At 39.8% G+C, this 20,479-nt stretch overlaps 1 protein-coding gene across 1 annotated transcript in view; it reads right to left on the reverse strand.

Moving 5' to 3' along the window:
• The window catches only part of MLANA (melan-A), a 32,363-nt gene extending 12,738 nt beyond the window's left edge, over positions 1-19,625 (reverse strand). Inside the window, exons 1-2 of the mRNA XM_072597056.1 lie at positions 19,527-19,625; positions 17,380-17,475 (exon numbers count right to left, since the gene is read on the reverse strand). Of these exons, the coding sequence (XP_072453157.1) occupies positions 17,380-17,456 (77 nt within the window). The 5' untranslated portion in view covers positions 17,457-17,475; positions 19,527-19,625. The remainder of the gene's footprint in view (positions 1-17,379; positions 17,476-19,526) is intronic.
• Positions 19,626-20,479: the final 854 nt, after the last annotated feature.

Raw genomic sequence — 20,479 nt, forward strand, 5'->3', positions numbered from 1 at the left:
GTACAAGCATCTATTCACAGGAACATTCTCTCCACACAGATCCCCAAGCAGTTTGCCATCTGCCCCTTTCCATCCATAGTCCACAGGAGAATCCATTGTCACATTCTCCAGTCCTTCCTCAACTGCACTTTTCAGAACCTTACAACAGCGGTGTTTTTTAAAAGTCTATCAAGTGTGTGTCTTAGAGGAATAACGCCATTCAGCATATGCAAAGAGAAGTCAGATTACTCCTACTACTACTTCAACTACTATGTGATAATGATAACTAACATTTTCATAGCACTTCAAGCTTTAAACTTAAAGGAAAAAGCTTTACATAGGTTATATCACTTGATCCCCACAACAACCCTGAAAGGCCTTGTTGCTATCCTCATTTCATAGATGAGAAAACTGAAGCTGAGGGATGTTAATTTGTCCTAGATCGCACAGGTAGTAAGTGTCTGGGATAAAACTCAAATTCAGGTCTTCCTAACTCCAAACCCTCCCCACACACACCCCCTCTCCTCCATCCACTGCGGCACTCAACTGCCTCCTACTCAATCCTCCTGTGCAATATTTCTTCCCCTTTCCTTCAAATGTCTGCTCTGCTTTTGATTACTTTGCTTCTGAATCAATGGTATGGCCATGAAGGTGAGTTTGAAGTAAGTCCCTGCAAGCAGGACTCACGATGTAGCTTGTATTCCTTCTCAGGTATAGCCTTGCAGACACAGGGTTGATGTAGGGACTGATGTAAGAGGGAGAGCTGATATTGGCAATATCTTAGGGTGCTGTTGACAAAGATCTCTCTTAGACAGTGAGACTGCATTCCTCTTGCAAAAGCTGCCAAGCACATTAAGCTGCATACAGGATTTGAATTCACTCATTCAACAAATATTAAGTGTGCACCAACTGTGTTTCAGTGCCTGGCACATCGTAGGAACCTAATAAATGCTTATTGCTTGACTGCTGATATTAAGAAATGTTAGACTTGGGTCTACCAAGGTAAATGTAGAGACAACTGTCTCTACAAAAAATACCCAAGACACACACACACACACACACACACACAACAAACCACACACAGTATATTCTTTCAAATTTATTCTGTGTTATTAACGCTTTCTTAAGTCTAGACAAGCAGCAAAACAATAAATCAAGTTCTAATTTGCAGTGTTAACCCTAGGTATCAGTGCTCACACTGAAAAATTTAAGAATCTGCAAGAGCCCGGAAGAGCTGACTTCAGCATACCAAGTGACTTTGCCACTAAGTAACATACAATCTAATAATTATTAAGGGTGATACAATATTGTGAATAAAGTTAGAAAATGCCTATCAATCACAAATTTTCTGCCATATAAGTTATATGGGAGGGTGGAGCTAATCTGATATAGTGGAAAGAACCCTGGAAAGAGACAAAAGGCCTGCATTCTGTTAAAGGAGGGAGGGGAAATGGAAGGCAATATTCCTCAACATGGTCTGTTGGTTAAACAAGCAATATTTATTAAGTACCCATGTCTATAGAAGGTACACACAAAACTAAGGAGATAGGAATTAGACTTGTGATTTCACTGATCCAGAGAAATTCCAGATAAGGAAACTTCCTCTAACAATGTAAATTGGCACCTTCTTCATAACTTATGGTCACAAAGCCACTAAAATGTCAGAAAATGGACTTGAATCCAAGTCTCCACAATTCTCCATCTATAATGCAACACTGCCTGTATAGGCTCTGGGAATACAAAGGGAAACATGAAAATCACCTCAGCCTTGAATGAGTTTACATTTCACTACTGATAGAAAAGTGTTTTATGAAACATATGAAGTGCTATGTATACACTGATTTGTTATATAAACCAAATAGTTTTGCATAATAACTCTTTCAAAGAACTGTGATTACCAAAGATTAATTACTGCACAATCTTGTGGTAACAGTCGATAAACCTAAGCTCCTCTCATGCAACTTTTATTCAATAAGTTGATGGTTACCTGGTTTTAGACATTGGCATAATTCCTGGCATAAATCAAAGGCATTAAAAAGCTTATGCTCTTATCTGACCCTATTTTTCATTTGCCATTAATAATCCTAGTCAATTACCTAAAAAGAGGCTAAATGGGAAGCAGATAATTTCTCAGAAAACTTGGAAGTCAAGTGAGTTCTAGACCAAAAACTCTGACAAAGTGGTTTCCCATTATCTAAGGCAAAGGTGTCAAACTCTGATAGAAACTATGTTGATTTGATATTTGGGAGATACTGGTAGTATTTTATGTTGCTTTTTCATATTGACCTCTTCTTCCTGCCCTGGAGAAGAATTAATCCTTCCATTTGCTCCAATATTTGCCTTCTTCACAGATCTGGGAACTTATTTTCAAGTAACTATATGCTGGCTTACTTTTGCATAGGTTGAAAAAGATAGATATGCCTCATATTTTAACAATCAACAGAACTGTCAAAATGAATGTGACATGTCAGTCTGTTACTGTATATCATAAAGACAACTCCCTCATACTTTCCTGATGGGTGTCCAGAACACCATGTCACTGAGGATACCACAATGGATCTATCATAACTGGTTCCGGTGGTGACACAACAGAAGCAAGCCATGAAAATATGTAACTCATCTGACACCTTTTACCAGCCTCAATGAAAGAATGAATGACTCTTTTCCTTTCTATTGACAGCTTCCATAGTGAGGGCTCCCTATCCATTTGAGTCACAAGTGCTCTGACTGGGAATATCCCCCAGCTCCCTCGCCCTTTGTCCCCATTTGGAAATTTCTAAGAAATAATTACCTAGCCCAGTTGCCCTAGAGGAAAATGGGGGGAAAAGAAAAAAGTGATAAGAGAATAGCAAAGACTCCCTCAATCCTAAAAGACTCAATGATAGGTTCTGGTACAATCAGGAGACTGTGATATATATGTCATCAACCAACATTTATTAATTCATTATTCATTCAAATTCATTATTAAGCCTCATTCAAATCCAGTTCACTTGCAAGCCAAGACATCACCTTCCTGATGACACTGGTTCCCTTTAAGAACGGACAAACAACAAAACATTTACTATATGCCAAGAATGGGTGGTGAGGTGATGCCATAGTGCATCCAGTGCCAGGCCTGAGGTAAGAAAGATTCATCTTTCTGACTTCAAATCTGGCCTCAGACACTTACTAGCTGCATATGTATGTAAAATCATGCTTACATGTGCATGTGTGTGTGTGTGTGTGTGTGTGTGTGTGAAATGTTGGCCTTCTCTAATGTGCAGGATTGGGAGGGAGACAACTGAGAACTCAAAAGTGTAACAAAAAAATATAAAATTAAATAGATAAAACACTTCTTGACTTTTTTATTTTTAAAAAAGATTATCTTAAAGTAAGTCCAGGTTTAGTGATCAAGGATTGAGTAGAAAATGGGCAGCACATCACAGCAGCTTGTCAAAATTTAGTGCCAACTGAATACATAACAAAGTACAAACTGGTCCTTTGGGAGATTTGAAAAGAGAAGAGAAAATCTGAAACAAACCACCAGGAGGAACGCAATAATGAAACCAAGAAAGGAAAAAAAGAACGCCCTCTTAATAAGATGCGACAAATTTGTAGTGAATGGAATTTGACTGGTTGTGTGACTTCTAGCTTCTTCAGAGGATCAGGGAAAGGACATGGTGGGTAGAGCCTACAGCTGGAAGTCATCAAGGGGCTAGAGGCAATAGGACAATGGCCCAGAGATTCCAGAGGAGAAATCAGTGAATATAATGGAGCTAACTATAGGGTTAAGATTGTGAAGAGAGGAAAGTGAATTGAAAACAGGAGTAAGGGAGTAGGAGAGAGGAGGTAGATAAGCGGAATGAGTGACTATACGTCAAAAACAAAGGACAAGTTTAGGGGGAGTGAAGCACAGGAAGAGATGGAAAGATAGGAGGCTGTGTTCAGATAGAGGGATTTCAGAGTTCCGGTTCAAGCCTAGTACCCTACCAATATGCCATAGTGACATTTCATTAATTCAGGCATAAGATCCCTTGTGTCACATGCTTAGTAGAAATACAAAACATACATCTACAGAAACACACGAATACAAAAGCACAAATGCACCAGGACCAGTTCTAGTATTGACACTACCTCACTACCAGAGGACCTCTAATTATGCTCTCTCTGGAATGGATTTTACTAAACCAAATTTACACAGATTAAGAAAGACACTGACAAGCTCTTGCAAGAGGGGCAGTCAAAATGAGGAAGGCCCTTGAGTGTGTGCCATATTATGAGAATTGGATAAAGGAACTAGGGATGTTTAAGCAGGAGAAGACTAGGGAGAGTGAAGATGGGGAGGGAGGGCATGATAACTGTCTTCAAGTATTTGAAGGGCAGTCACATTCATCTCACTCTGTCTGGCCCCAAAAGGCAGAACCAAGAAATGTAGACTTGATGCAAGAAAAAATTTTCTAAGCTATCCAAAAAGTAGAAATGTGAAACTTCCCCCGTCACTAGGCATCTTCAAGCAGAAGCCCAGATGATCACTCGTTGCGTTGTTGTAGTGAAGGTTCTTTGGGGATGACAAGTTGGACCACACGCCCACTGAGGTGGAGGCCAAATCTCAAATTCTAGTCTGTTACCTGGTATTCAACGCCGTCTACAACCTGATACCTCTATACTTTTTCCAGTCTAATCTCATTGCTCTCCATGTATTTTCCACACTGGACTTTTAAACACCCCACAATCACACCACACTCTCTACTTTTGCTCATGCTATTATTACTTTTTCCTTAGTCTCACCATTCTCTTTCTTTAAGGCCCAGGGCAAATTATATTCCCTCCAGGGACTCCCCCTGCTGCTGGTAATGACCCTCAGACCTCACAAAACATTCTGCTATATAATGAATGTACTAATAACATACTATATAAAATATTTTGTATTATAGCTATCGATTTTGGTGTCGTATTACCCTACAAGATTGCAACCGCTTTAAAGGTGCAGACTATGCCTTATTTAAACTTTGTATATCCCTGTATGTCATAATGTTTAAACTTACATAAAAATAATGATGATGATGATGATGATAAACATAAATCCTGTTCACAACATTCCCAACTGGTCATTTAACTTCTGCTGAGAGATTTCCATGGATGAAGACCTTAGTGATGCTTCCTTAAGTAACCCATTCCAATTTTGTTAAGATTTTCCTTAACGTTGTTGAGTTGAACTCAATGGATGTTGAATTGAAGTCTGTCTAACTGATTATGAAAGCAGTTATCGTTGGGTTCCCTAGCTTCTTCCTAAAGAGGAGCTACTTTTTTTTTTGGCTTTCACAAAATCTGATCAGCACTTTAGTACACAAAGTAGGCACTTAATATATAATTGTCTGTTGACTTGGCTTGATCTCTAGGCACGGATATAGAAGAAGAAAAAGATATAGGTCTTGAGAGTGCAAATTACTGACAAAGGGAAATGATAACTCCCCCCTTTCTAGGAAGGCTCTGAAACCCTACTGATGAATCATAATCTGTTGGTTGGAAAGCCCTAGGTCAGAAGATAGAATTGGAGATAACCAGAGTATTTTTTTTTCTAGATTTTTTTTCTCTCTTCTACATCCATCTAGCTTGCCAGCAGAGATATACCAAGGATGGAAACTTGTCTAAGCATTGGTAGCAATTCCATATTAGTATGTCTCTTTACTGTCATTGAGGTCAAGATAGTGGGGGAGGGAGAATGTAGAGGGGAGTGGAGAAGAGGTAAGATTACAACATTAAAGTATCTGAGTGCAGGTTCTTTAGAATCACAATCTAAAGTAGAGGCTTCCAGGGGAATAGGAAAGCAGTTCCTAAACTGTGAGGAAGGATTAGCAGGAAGTTGATGTGAACACCCAGGCAACTCTGGCCTTGAAGCTGGAAATTACTGGTCAATGTCATGACCTTGGATTTGGGCTATGCATATGTAACAAATAATTGCTTATCCCCCTTTGCTTCTTACCCCTATTGGGTGTCATGCAAGTTGCCCATCTGATCGTCCTGCCAATGATTTCTCAAGGCTTACTGCTGTTCCAGAGTAATTTGCATGTCCAGGCTTAATTAGCACTAGGGAAGACAGGAAATGGAAAGACAGGTAGGAAATGGCGGGGTAAAAAAAGACCCCTCTGCATATCAAAACTCAGTGGAAGATACTGAGCAGGTGGGAAGCACCTTATCTAAGAGCAGGGGGACAAGGAGACGTATGAAAATTCACCCAAATGTATGCAGGAGAGGAAAATGATGATTCATTTGAGCAGGGCAAAGAGAAGGTGATTCACACAGAATCTGAGGAAGTCTTTTGTAGTCTGGGGAAAAAGGAAAGGATACAGGCTCTGACTGTGGAAATTACTGACAAAGGAAGCTCATTCTCTTCCTTTCTAGGAGGGGAAGGGAGTCTTCTATGGAACACATCAAAGAACAGAAAGATTAAGTACTTTCCTATCATCCTGGCCCTGAGCATGAGGAGTTGGGACACTGTCAGTATTTCCTCTGGTTCAGGATCCCCTAAGAAACTTAAGTCAGGGGCAGAGCCAAGATGGCGGAGTGAAAGCAACGACTCACCTAAGCTCCTGGAAAAGCTCCTCTGGATATCTCTGGGGGGAGAGTCTGACCAGACTTTGGAGGTGTAAAATCCAGTGGGTGACGGACTTTGACGGATTCGGAGCCCAGGCTGGACCGGAGGGTCCACGGGAGGGATCTGTTCCGCTGGGGTAAGACCCCGGCGCACAGCGCAGCGCGGTCAGCGCGGCAGGGCGGAGGGGACCAGAGGAGCCCGAGAGTGGCGGGCGAGACCAGCGGAGCAGGAGATAAGCCAGGCCGAGCCGGTGAGAGCCACTGAGTGCCAGACATCAGCGCAGCAGCCCTTGAAATCTTCAGCCTGAAGACGGACTTCGGTGGGTCACTACTTGAACTTCCAGGAACTGGGATGGCAGAGTGATCAGTAAGTGCTCTCTCCTCCCCCCTGATGACCGTGAGGGAACCATAAAATTCTTCCCCAGATTAACCCTGGATCAGCGGGAACAGCAGAAGGGGGCGGGTGGTCTCATAACACCAGAGGCTGGAAAAGTGGCAAAGGGGGATTCTTCCTACTGTGGTGGAGGCGATCTGGAGGGACAGATGACCCAGGGCAGAGAAAATTCGCACTGAGACCCAGGCAAGCCTCAGAGCCGGGAGACGAGCCCCAGGAGGGGCGGGAACACGCGTTAGCTTCTAGGCGTGCCCCAGCCCTCCAGGGGAAAAGGGAAGACAATAGGGAAGCTGGGATTACCATCCCCTGACCTTGCCTTTGCCTCAAGTCAGCTGAGGAGATATCCTGAGACCAGACCACACCTCCCACACACCTAACAAGCTAACCCCAGGGTTGATCGGGGAAACAAAAAACAAAAGCCTGCTTTTAGCCCAGACACACATCAGCTCAACTTAAAGATCTGTACCTTCTGACTGAAAGAACCAAAAGCTACAACACTCAGCCAACATCATGAATCGGAAAAAGCAGACGAAAAGTGAAAAAACCATAGAATCTTTCTATGGGGATAAGGACCAAAACACAAACACCAAAGAGGTTAGAGCTGAGACTGTACTTCCATCTGAAACCTCAGATGGGACTATGAATTTCTCGCAAGCACAACTAGATTACCTGGAACGTCTGAAGAAGGATATAAAAGAAAAACTGGCCAATGATTTTAAAACTATAAAAAAAGAATTCACTGATGAGAACATCACCCTGAAAAAGAAAATTGAAGAAATGGAAAAGGAAGTTCAAAAATTAATTGGAGAGAATAATTCCCTAAAAGGAAGAGCTAATCAAATGGAAAAGGAAACCCAAAACCTAATTGGGAAAATTGATCAGATGGAAAAGGAAACCCAAAACCTAACTGGGAAAATTGGTCGAATGGAAAAAGAAGTACAAAAATTAAATGGAGAAAATAGCTCCTTAAAGGGAAAAATTGGTCAGATGGAAAAGCTAACTGAAGAAAACACTACGATGAAGATTAGAATTGGGCAAGTAAAAACTAATGACTCAATGAGGCAACAAGAATCAGTCAAACAAAATCTAAAGAATGAAAAGATAGAAGAAAATGTAAAATATTTAATTGGAAAAACAACTGACCTGGAAAATAGATCCAGGAGAGAAAATCTAAGAATTATTGGCCTGCCAGAAACCCATGATGAAGAAAAGAGTCTGGACAATATCTTCCAGGAAATCATCAAGGAAAACTGTCCAGAAGTACTAGACTCAGAGGGCGAAATAGTCATCGAAAGAATCCACCGTTCCCCTCCCGAAAGGGATCCCAAACTCAAAACCCCAAGAAATATAGTTGCCAAATTCCAAAGCTATCAAGTGAAGGAGAAAATACTACAAGCAGCCAGAAAGAAACAATTCAAATATCAAGGACACACAGTCAGGATCACACAGGACCTTGCAGCTTCTACATTAAAAGATCGAAAGAATTGGAACCCAATATTCCGGAAGGCAAAGGAGTTGGGACTTCAACCAAGGATCAACTACCCAGCAAAGTTCAGCATAACATTTCAGGCAAGGAGAAAGTCATTCAACGAAATAAGGGATTTCCAGAGCTTCCTGACCAAAACACCAGAACTCAATAGACAATTTGATCTTCAAATGCAGGTCTCCAGAGAATCATAAAAAGGTAAACAGAGGGGAAAAAACAAAAACAAAAACTTGCTACTCAATTAGGGCAAACTGTTTACCTCCCTATAAGGGAAGATGATACCTGTTAATCTTGAGAACTGTGCAGCTATTATGATAAAAGGGATATATGTAGAGGGAACGGGCATAAAGTAAATGATGTCATGTCAAAAATATGATTTAAGTATGAGAAGGGAATGTAATAGGAGGTGTGGAAAGGGGGAAGCAGAAAATGGCAAATTATATCACAGGAAGAAGTACAAAACTATAGTAGAGGGAAGGAGGGGAGGGAGATGAGCACTGTTTGAGAGGTACTCTCATCTGATTTGTTCAAAGGAGGGAACAATAATCTTAAGTAGATAAGCCTAACTAGCTCTATAGGTAGTAGGAGGGGAAGGGGGAAGAAAGGGGAGGGTGGCTAAAAGGGAGGAAAGAAGCAATAAGAGTAAAGGGAACTAAAAGGGAGGGGGGTCAAAAGAAGGAGGGGAAGGCTGCAGGAGGAGGGGGAGAAAAGTGAATACTATTGAGGAGGGGAAGGGAGACGGGAGAGCTAAAAGCACAAATGGTGGGAAAGAGGTTGGAGGGAAATACACAGATTGTAATCATAACTGTGAATGTGAATGGAATGAACTCTCCCATAAAACGGAGACGGATAGCAGAATGGATTAAAAGCCATAATCCAACAATATGCTGCTTACAAGAAACACATTTGAAACGGGGGGATACACATAGGATAAAGGTCAAAGGATGGAGCAGAATATATTGTGCTTCAGCTCATGTAAGAAAGGCAGGAGTAGCAATCCTAATCTCAGACAAAGCAAAAGCAGAAATAGATCTAATCAAAAGGGATAAGGATGGAAACTATATCCTGCTAAAAGGCACCATAGACAATGAAGCAATATCATTACTAAACATGTATGCTCCAAGTGGTATAGCATCCAGATTCTTAGAGGAGAGGTTGGGGGAGTTGAAGGAAGAAATTGATAGCAAAACTATACTAGTGGGGGACCTCAACCTCCCCCTCTCTGAACTCGATAAATCCAACCTCAAAATAAACAAGAAAGAGGTTAAGGAGGTAAATAAAACTCTGGATAAGGTAGATATGATAGATCTTTGGAGAAAATTAAATGGGAATAGAAAGGAATATACTTTTTTCTCAGCGGTACATGGAACATTTACAAAAATTGACCATGTACTAGGACATAAAAATCTCACAATCCAGTGCAGAAAGGTAGAGATAATCAATGCATCCTTTTCAGATCATAATGCATTAAAAATTACATGTAATAAAAGGCCATGGAAAGAGAAACCAAAAATCAATTGGAAACTAAATAATCTAATTCTAAAGAAGGGTTGGGTTAAAGAAGAAATCAGAGAAACAATCAACAATTTCATTCGAGAGAATGACAATAGTGAGACAACATACCAAAACTTATGGGATACTGCAAAAGCAGTTATTAGGGGAAGTTTTATATCTCTGAATGCTTACATAAATAAAATAGAGAAAGAGGAGATCAATGACTTAGGCTTGCAGTTGAAAAAGCTAGAAAAAGAACAAATTGAAAATCCCCAAGTAAATACCAAATTAGAAATACTGAAAACCAAAGGAGAGATTAATAAAATTGAAATTAAGAAAACTATTGAATTAATAAATAAAACCAATAGTTGGTTTTATGAAAAAACTAATAAAATTGATAAACCTTTGGTCAATCTGATTAAAAAAAGAAAGAAGAAAACCAAATTACTAATATTAAAAATGAAAGGGGTGAACTCACCTCCAATGAGGAGGAAATTAAAACAATAATTAGAAACTACTTTGCCCAACTTTATGCCCACAAATTCGATAATCTAAATGAGATGGATGAATATTTTAAAAAATACAAATTGCCCAGATTAACAGAAGAGGAAGTTGAATACTTAAACAACCCCATCTCAGAAAAAGAAATTGAACAAGCCATCAATGAACTCCCTAGGAAAAAATCTCCAGGGCCAGATGGATTCACAAGTGAATTCTATCAAACATTTAAAGAACAGTTAATTCCAATACTACATACACTATTCTTGAAAATTGGGGAAGAAGGAGTCCTCCCAAATTCTTTCTATGTTACAAATATGGTTTTGATACCCAAACCAGGAAGAGACAAAACAGAGAAAGAAAATTATAGACCAATTTCCCTAATGAATATAGATGCAAAAATTTTAAATAAGATTCTAGCAAAACGAATACAGCATCTTATCATGAGATTAATACATTATGATCAGGTAGGATTCATACCAGGACTACAGGGCTGGTTCAATATTAGGAAAACTATTAGCATTATCGATCACATCAACAACAAAGCTAACAAAAACCACAGGATTATCTCAATAGATGCAGAAAAAGCTTTTGACAAAATACAACATCCATTCCTACTAAAAACATTGGAGAATGTAGGAATAAAGGGAACTTTCCATAAAATAATAAGCAGTATCTATCTAAAACCTTCAGCAAGCATTATATGCAATGGGGATAAGCTAGATGCATTCCCAATAAGATCAGGGGTGAAACAAGGTTGTCCATTATCACCACTATTATTTAATATGGTACTAGAAATGTTAGCTGTAGCAATTAGACAAGATAAAGATATCCAAGGAATTAAAATAGCCAAAGAAGAAACTAAGTTATCACTCTTTGCAGATGATATGATGATTTACCTAGAGAATCCCAGAGATTCAAGTAAAAAATTACTAGAATTAATAAACACCTTTGGCAAAGTTGCAGGGTACAAAATAAACCCACACAAATCTTCTGCATTCCTATATATTAGCAACAAAGTCCAACAGCAAGAGATAGAAAGAGAAATCCCATTTAAAGTTAGGGTAGACAGTATAAAATACTTAGGAGTCTACCTGCCAAAACAAACCCAGGGATTATATGAACACAATTACAAGACACTTTTTGCACAAATAAAGTCAGATTTAAGTAAGTGGAAAAACATTAGTTGCTCATGGGTAGGCCGTGCTAATATAATAAAAATGACAATTCTACCCAAATTAATATACTTATTTAGTGCCATACCAATTAAACTATCAGACAATTACTTTCTAGAGCTGGACAAAATAACATCAAAATTCATTTGGAAAAACAAAAGGTCCAGAATATCAAAGGGACTAATGAAAAGAAATGCTTGGGAAGGTGGCCTAGCGCTACCAGACCTCAAACTGTACTATAAAGCAGCAGTTATCAAAACCACTTGGTATTGGCTAAGAAACAGAGAGGTAGACAAGTGGAATAGACTTGGCACTCAAGATGCAGGAGGCAAGGAATATAGCAACCTTCTGTTTGATAAACCCAAGGACCCCAGCTTCTGGGATAAGAACTCATTGTTTGACAAAAATTGCTGGGAAAACTGGATAACAGCGTGGCTGAAATTAGGCATAGACCCATACCTGACACCGTACACAAGAATAAAGTCCAAATGGGTACATGATTTAGGTATAAAGATTGATACCATGAATAAACTGGAGAAGCAAGGAATAGTGTATTTATCAGATCTATGGAGAAGGGAAGAATTCTTTACTAAAGGAAAGATAGAATGCATTATGAAATGCAAAATGGATAACTTTGATTACATTAAACTGAGAAGTTTTTGCACAACCAAACCCAATGCAACCAAAATCCGGAGGGATGTAGTAAATTGGGAAAGAATTTTTACAGCTAAGCTCGGGGATAAAGGCCTCATTTCTAGAATATATAGAGAACTGATCCAAATGTATAATCATACAAGTCATTCCCCAATTGATAAATGGTCAAAGGATATGAACAGGCAATTTTCAGAGGAAGAAATTAAAGATATCTATAATCATATGAAAAAATGCTCTAAATCACTATTGGTTAGAGAGATGCAAATCAAAACAACTCTGAGGTACCACATCACACCTATAAGATTGGCAAACATGACAGAACAAGAAAATGATAAATGCTGGAGAGGATGTGGGAAAGTTGGAACACTAATTCATTGTTGGTGGAGCTGCGAGCGCATCCAACCATTCTGGAGAGCAGTTTGGAACTATGCCCAAAGGGCTACAAAAATGTGCATATCCTTTGACCCAGCAATATTGCTACTAGGACTATATCCCCAAGAGATCATAAAAATGGGAAAGGGTCCCACATGTACAAAAATATTTATAGCAGCACTCTATGTAGTTGCCAAAAACTGGAAGTCAAGGGGATGTCCATCAATTGGGGAATGGCTGAATAAATTATGGTATATGAATGTAATGGAGTACTATTGTGCCATAAGAAATGATGAACAGGAAGACTTCAGAGAGGCCTGGAGGGACTTGTATGACCTGATGCTGAGTGAAAGGAGCAGAACCAGGAGAACTTTATGCACAGCAACAACCACAGTGTGTGAGAGTTTTTTCTGGTAGACTTAGATTTTTGTAACAACACAAGAACTTCTTACCAAAAAAAAAAAAAAAAAAAATCCCAGTGGAGGATCTCAAGGCAAAATGCCTGCCACACTCAGAGAGAGAAATATGGAAGTCACTCACATATTGTAGCAGATCATGTTTGTGTATGTGTATGTGTTTGTGTATCATGTTCTGATTTGTTATACGATTTCTTTCATTTATCTTAGTCTGACTACATAGCATGACTATAGTGAAAATATACTCAATAGGAAAGTATATGTAGAATCTATACAGAATTGTATGCAGTCGTGGGGAGGGAGGGGGGGAGTGGGGGGTAGGTGGGGGGGATAAAATCACAATTGTATGGCAGTGATTGTTAAACATTACAAAATAAAAAAAAAAAAAAGAAAAGAAACTTAAGTCAATTCCTGAGAAGGAACAACTGCCTGAAACCTTCAGCAGCACAAAAGAAATACCCAGAGTCACCCAGAGACTCTTGGGATTGAGGCATGTGATACTGTCAGTCTCTCCTGGTTCAGATGCTGGACAGCTAGCACCATCTCTTGGGAAAAAGAACAACTGCATGTATAGACAGAAAGTCAAATAAAAGAGAGTAAATGGGACACAATGCTGAGAGGGGAGGGTAAGGCCCTAACGCCGCTCCCTGAGGAATCACCAGCCAGTGTAGTACTGTTAGTAACACAGATGGCACAGTTCTCCACTGGGCTCTAGGGTGAGTCCTTTCTGTGGAATTCACTCTGTAAATAAAAATTGTTCTATGTCTGATGCCTTGTGAACCTGAGTATTTTTAGGTGCTGTCTTCTCTTGGCAACTGACATTCCCAGATGTTGTTTTGTTTGTCCTTCGTTGCCGAAGAAGGCCATGCCATCAGAGAAATGCTGACATGACTTGCACTTGACTTTGTTTAGAGTGAGGGAGGGCTGTGAAGGTCACCAGCCTCACTTCTCCTCCAGAGCCATCTGAATCCAGTGACCAGATATTCATCAGGATGACTGGAGATGACCCAGGATGCAATGGGAGACCTTGGCCCCTTTAGACCAAAGTCTATTCAGGTACTCACTTAGAGTGAGGTAGCACCCATTCAGTGAACAGGTCTGTTTAAGAAGTAGTCAGGGAATGATCCCTTTAATAAGGTAAAGAAAAATAACTACATCAGGCTGGGAGGGAAAACAGTAACAGTTACTATTGATAATCACCATTGACATTCCCAGATACTACCTGAGTAGATACAAACAAGCATGAGAAGCAGAGGTTCACAAAGTCACCCAAGCCCATTAGATTGCAAGGGAATTTCTGACACAAGGATTATACGCTAAGATACGAATACTTCTTATACTAAAATGTTCTAACCTTAATATTAGCACCTGCACAAATTTACCTAAAGGAATATTTCTAGATTTGGCATCAAAATGGTGCCATTTCCATCTATTAGACCACTGATCCCCAAATTGTGACCTACCAGCAGACCTGAGGCCTTTCTTAACTGTTTTCACAATGGGTTGGTATCAGCAACCTACCCTCCTTCATAGATCATGGGGTGTGAGAACTTGAAGAGACCTTAAAAGATTACCCAGAGACACCCTCTCACTTTGCAAAGGAAATTGTACTAAAAAGGTTAAATTACTTGCCTAAGGGCATATAGCTAGCAATTGGACCCAGATCAACACACTTCAGGTCTAGTATAATTTCTAGGGTACCACACTGTCCCTTTATACTCTTTCCACAAAGGTGAGTCTCACAGAGGAGGCACCCTGCTACATCCTACTCAATCAAAACCCACCCTAAGCCAAACCACTGTTATGGCAGACTAAAAGTATAGCCCTACCTAATATGACATAAAAGAACTTTTCCATGAAGTGAAATCTCATGTGAATCTCTTTGAAACTATGTGGTTAATCTAAGAAATAAATGAATTTCTTCAACTCCAGGGACAAAAACCCTTGCATTTTCATAGGCTGAGAATGGAAAAAAAAATATGCCCCCTTATATAGGTTTTACACTCCTTCACTTGAAAACCCGGTTTGCTGGGAATCCTAGTATAAAGAGAGGAGCACCTCCTTTTGTTAGCTGCTTGTCTGTTCAGTGGTCCATCTGCTGCTTCAATGATTATCAGGCTTTGAAGAAAATCAGAAATGATTTCTCATTAAGAAAAGACTGGGAATTCCTGACCTAGGTCTTTATAACACATATTTGCGTTTATAACTTAATCCTCTTAAGTATTATTAAAGATTGTAGCTCACCTCTTCAAAGGACTAACATCTCCCATCACGGGTTTACAGAAAGGCGTATCATGAATGAGGAGATTTTGTCTTCAGGATTTTCATTTAGAAAGCTCACCCACCTGTTACCAACAACCAGATGAAGACAGTAAATTCCATCTGGTTACTGTACATTAGCAGTTTTCACAGCCTGCCTATTTCTGGACTTCTTCCATTCTAAGGACTTTTCGCTAAGTGGTTCCCCAAACCAGTCTATGTTACAGATCCTACTTTTCATTACTAAGGGAGTTGGGATTGGCCTGGAAGTTTGAGTTTGCCCTCTGCCAGAGAGAATTGAATTTTGAGATTATTGCAAAAGATTTAGGGCAGTTTTAAATTTTAATAATTTAAAACTGCTCTAAGACTTTTGAATGACCCTATATAAAAACTTGGATTAGGTCATGTCATTTCTCCGTTCAAAATCTTCAGCAACTGTCCTACCTAGTAGGACAGTTACTTACCTAGTAGAGTTCAACCTTTTCTGCCCAGCATTCAAGGTCTTCCACAGTCGGATGCCACCTGACCTTTCTTGCTTTATCTCAAATCCCACCATACACTTTATGGTGCAGCCAACCATATTGTTCTCTGTAACACTCCCACCCCAGACATGAGCCACGTCTTCTCACCTTGAATATTTTTGCTCACCTGCTTTTCAGCACCTAGAAATACCCTCATTCAACTTCTACCCATCTGTAAGGCCCAACTGAGATGCCACCTCCCCTGGAGGCCTTGCCTGATCCTGCCTGGTTGTCTGTTCCTTTCCTCTTCAGACCTCCCAGAAGCTTTTCTAATTTTCTAATATGTTTATAAGGTAATATTGTGTGTTATCCCAATACTACACTAGAAACCCTTAAGAGAGCAGGGATTGTGTCTTAATCTAAACTGTAACTCCCCCAATGTCTAGTGCATTGCTTTACAATACCATGCAACAGAGTTAAGCTCCTACCGTGTGCTAGGATACAAATAAGAAAAAGAAAGATAATCCCTTCCTTCAAAGAGTTTATAATCTAATGGGGGAAGATGACACACAAAAAGGAAGCTGAAAGGTTGATGGGACTAGGGCTAAGGATAATACCTGGTAGGGGCATGAAGATGGTGGAGCCACTTCCAAATGGTGCATATGGTTGGAAACGAAGAGTTGGCTGGGCTTCCGAGCCTTCTTTACATGGAGGTTTGGGAGAAGTTTCTTGCTCTGCCCCCGAGCCCTCCAATCGGAGGAGCAGAGACAAGTTCATACATAGCAGAACTTGAATACATGTCGATCTTGTTGTACTACGTTGTTTTGTCGCTCTCGGCTACTCCCCCATCCCCATCTCCACCCCCACCCCAGATGTTTCTCCTTATCATGAGAAGCTCTTCCCTTATTGTTCATTGGATGATTATTCACCTTGTTGTTTTATTCATCCTGAATTAATACATTAGCTCCAATCCATGTCCAACAACATCCATCTAAGGAAAGTCTATCTGCCCATTCCTTCTCATGGGCACCATTTCTTACCCTCACCATTGCCCCATTCCATCACCAAATAAGTCTATTCTTGGAACTTATGGGTTTGTGTGAATCATGGTATGTAGTGTTAGAAGAGATTCCTTCATTTTCTAAAGGAAATTAAGGCAGAAAGAGGTTGAATGATTTACCCAAGGTCATACAGGTGATACGTGGCAGAGCCAGGACTCTTGACTCCAATTCCAGGCTCTTTCCATTGTACTACACCACTCACCTTCTGTCTCCCAACCACCACCAAAATCCTAAATACATGAGACCAAGCAGAATTATTTTCAGAGCATGCACTGTATCTGGGTTGGGAGCTTTGGATTCGGTTCCAATAAAACAGAATTCAGACAAAAATGCAAAGTCCCCCTTTTTTCACCCTAGATGATAGCCCCTGGTCTCAAACAATCCTGAGCCTGACTGTCTGCCTAACTCAATTAAGCAGAAAGTTTCTTCCCCTTGTGTCACACATTCTGTGGGAATAGGCACAAAGCACATTTACGGACAGGCAGACACATTCTGGGATGGATAAGCCCCCATCCACAAACTACGAGTTGGAAGTCTGAGTTGGGTTTTAGACTTACTCTTCTGCGGTAATGTGAGAAGGAGACTTCTTTTTCTTGAGGTAGGCATGTATAAAGTGAGCATTTTCTTTTGGCATCTTGTGAAGGCAGAGTTACCTAATGGGAAGGATGACACTGAGATCATTCATTGAAACCAGAGCTAACTCAAGAGGCAATCCCTATGGTCTTAGTATCAGAAAACCTTCGTTCAAGTGGTGACCTCAACATTTAGATGCTGCACAGTTCTTGGCAGATCTCTTAACCTCTCTGAGTCTACATTTCTTTATCTGTACCAGGTGGATGATATTTGATTAAAGGGTTTTGCTTAACTGTGTTTTTGAAAAATATACTTTTAGCAGGGTTTGCTTGGGTGACTGTTGGAAAGATTCTTTTGTAGCAAAACAAAATGTGTCAACTTTTAAAAATAAAAGAAAATGAGGAGGGGGAATTTGTACCGAGCCTCACAGGAGTATTGTGAGGAAACATTCTGTAAACAAAAGAAAAAGGTAGGGGAAGAAAGGGAAAAGAGAAGAGAGGAGAAGAGAGGTAAGGTGAGCAGAAGAGAGGACAGGTTTTTTAATTATTGAAAAATAATAATGGAGAGAAATTTTTATTAAAAATAATAATAGCTAACACTTACATAGCACTTTGAATATTATCTTAGCTAGTCCTCAGAACAACTTTGGGAGGTAGGTGCTATTATTATCATTATTTTAGAGATGAAAAAACTGAGACCGAGAAAGGTTAAATGATTTGCTTAGGGTCACTTAGTAAGTGTCTCTGGCTGAATTCAGACACAATTCTTGCTGCCTGCTGGTACAATGCTTTTATCCGCTGTTTGACCTAGCTGATAAGATGAGTCAGATCCATAAGTGGGCTCTCTTGCTACTTTAAGGGGCTATACCTTTAACGGTCTTCTTTAAAACCCAAAATCAAAGCAGAATGGCAGGAGGAAATTTTTTTCCCCTACAGCATTTACTTACCTTCCCTTTTGACAGTTGTAGTGATTTTCTATTATCCAGCCCCCACGGAGAAGTTTATTATTGGCCACTAAATAGGAAACTAAGGGACTAGAAAAGGAAGAAGCTTAACTGTATAAATGATCAATTCTATGGAGTATATGAAGGTTATTAACTATCTTAGTCTCCCCGCCACCCCCAAAAAGTGACAGCCAAATTCCCATATCTCAGATGAATAATGTAGTGATAGGTCCTTTGTATCATTTTTCCAAATGGTATAATCCCAAATCAATTACTATTAAATTAATTTGTACTCGTAAACCCATATCTTATGCTCAGATCCTAATAAAACTGAAAGTTTAGAAGATTTTAACCTTAAATAAGAGTTGTGTGCCATGGGGAATTTTATGGAAGGTCATAGACAGCCATCATACAAGATGAGAATTCAAAAGGCCTTGCGCTGTGCTCCTGGGGAGGGCATGCTCACACTGGGAAAAGCTCTTAAAACTACCTGTGCAGGACTTTAGAGATCATCTGGTCTAAGCCCCTACAGAGGAGATAAGAACCCACGGAGGTCTCTTTGCCTGAGACCAGTTAGGAAGTAAGCAGCATAGCTTGTAATAATGAGCAACTAAAATTTAATAATAGTAATGTTAATAATAACAATACTCTAATAATTCTGTACATGTGATTAAGGTTTAAGGAAAGGAGAGGTACCACTAGGAAGGGACAGTTTAGCAGAGAGGAGAGTGCCCTGTCCTTGACACTTGGTTACGGTCCACTTTCAGGTTTTTCAAAGAACTTTTAAATATTCTCTGATTAATGTTTATATTTTAATTATATTGTTCAATATTATTTAAGTAACTGGAGCATGTGGGGGTGGGCAGCACAACAAAGGGTCAAATTGGGCAAAGTATCTAAGTTTCAAGAAGGTACTGAAATAATTCTTTCAGTTCTCTGATCTCCTTTTCAAGTAGAAACAAGGAAGAAAAAGCTTAGGAGGAAAAAGAGACACTTCCATAGTTGTGTACCTAATGAGAATTATTTTCAATGTCCACATTTTTCTAAAAAACAAACTCAGGAGAGAAATTGTACTGAAGTTCAAAGCCTGTGTGAAAAAAGGTGAACGGTCCGCGGATCCCACGCAGGGCTTCCCAAAGCAAGTATCAAAATTAAAGGGAGAAAATCCTGGCTAAGTAGAGCACTTACCTTCCTTGCAGATCTGCCTTCTGCTCTGTAGCTGGTGAGACATGTGATTATCAGCCCTCTTTTTCTTAATCTTTTTCTTTCTGAGTTTTATTCCCATGATGGTCACGGGTTGGGATTCCTGAGGCTGCAGCCTATGGAATTTATTTAATTGGCATGAAAGGAGAAAACAGAAAGGGTCTTCTCCCAACCTTATTCCATGCCTTGACATGTAAGCACTTGCTTCTTATTTTCTACACCAGATTAATTCCACCCCATTCATTTGTTTGTCGTTATCCTATGACTCCTAGAATAAAGATGCCCTCTAGATTCCAGAGAACTTGGATGGTTCTCTAATTCCCAATGATAGGAAAACTCAGTTGAAACACTGGCCTCTGACTTTTCATCTTCATAATAAAAGAGGATAAAAAATACATTAGCCTAGTCTATTTCTGGAATGAGTCAGAGTCTGAATAAGGTGGTAGAGTGGGGCATTGGACAAGGAATCAAGAATTGAGTTCAAATTTTACCTCAACCATGCAACTGTGTGCAAATCACTTAACCTTTCTGGACCTCAGTTTTCCCATCAGAAAAACAGGGTCATTACACCCAATGATTTCTAAGCTTGACATCTAATTTTGACATCTTTCAGCTTGACATCTATGATCCTATTGTAGCACAAGTTATGGAACTATAAATCCACACTTGAACTGGCTTACGAGGTCCCTCCAGCATAGCTGCTATATTTACCACTCTGGGTTCTAAGGTTAATCCTGAGTGGTTGGAACAGGACTTTTAGCTCACCAGATCCCTCCTCCACACTGTCCCAGTATTCTTCCCTGCCCCCCTTTCTTCCCCTCCATTAGCGTTTATATCAACCAATCAACCAGACTTAATTAGCTTTTAGAAAGGGTTATTTACTAAGACAATATAGTAGAGCAGTTGGCACAAAACATTTTTCCCTAAAGTCTGTGACA

Source organism: Notamacropus eugenii, chromosome 1 (assembly GCF_028372415.1).
Source record: "Notamacropus eugenii isolate mMacEug1 chromosome 1, mMacEug1.pri_v2, whole genome shotgun sequence".
NCBI classification, from domain to species: Eukaryota; Metazoa; Chordata; class Mammalia; order Diprotodontia; family Macropodidae; genus Notamacropus; species Notamacropus eugenii.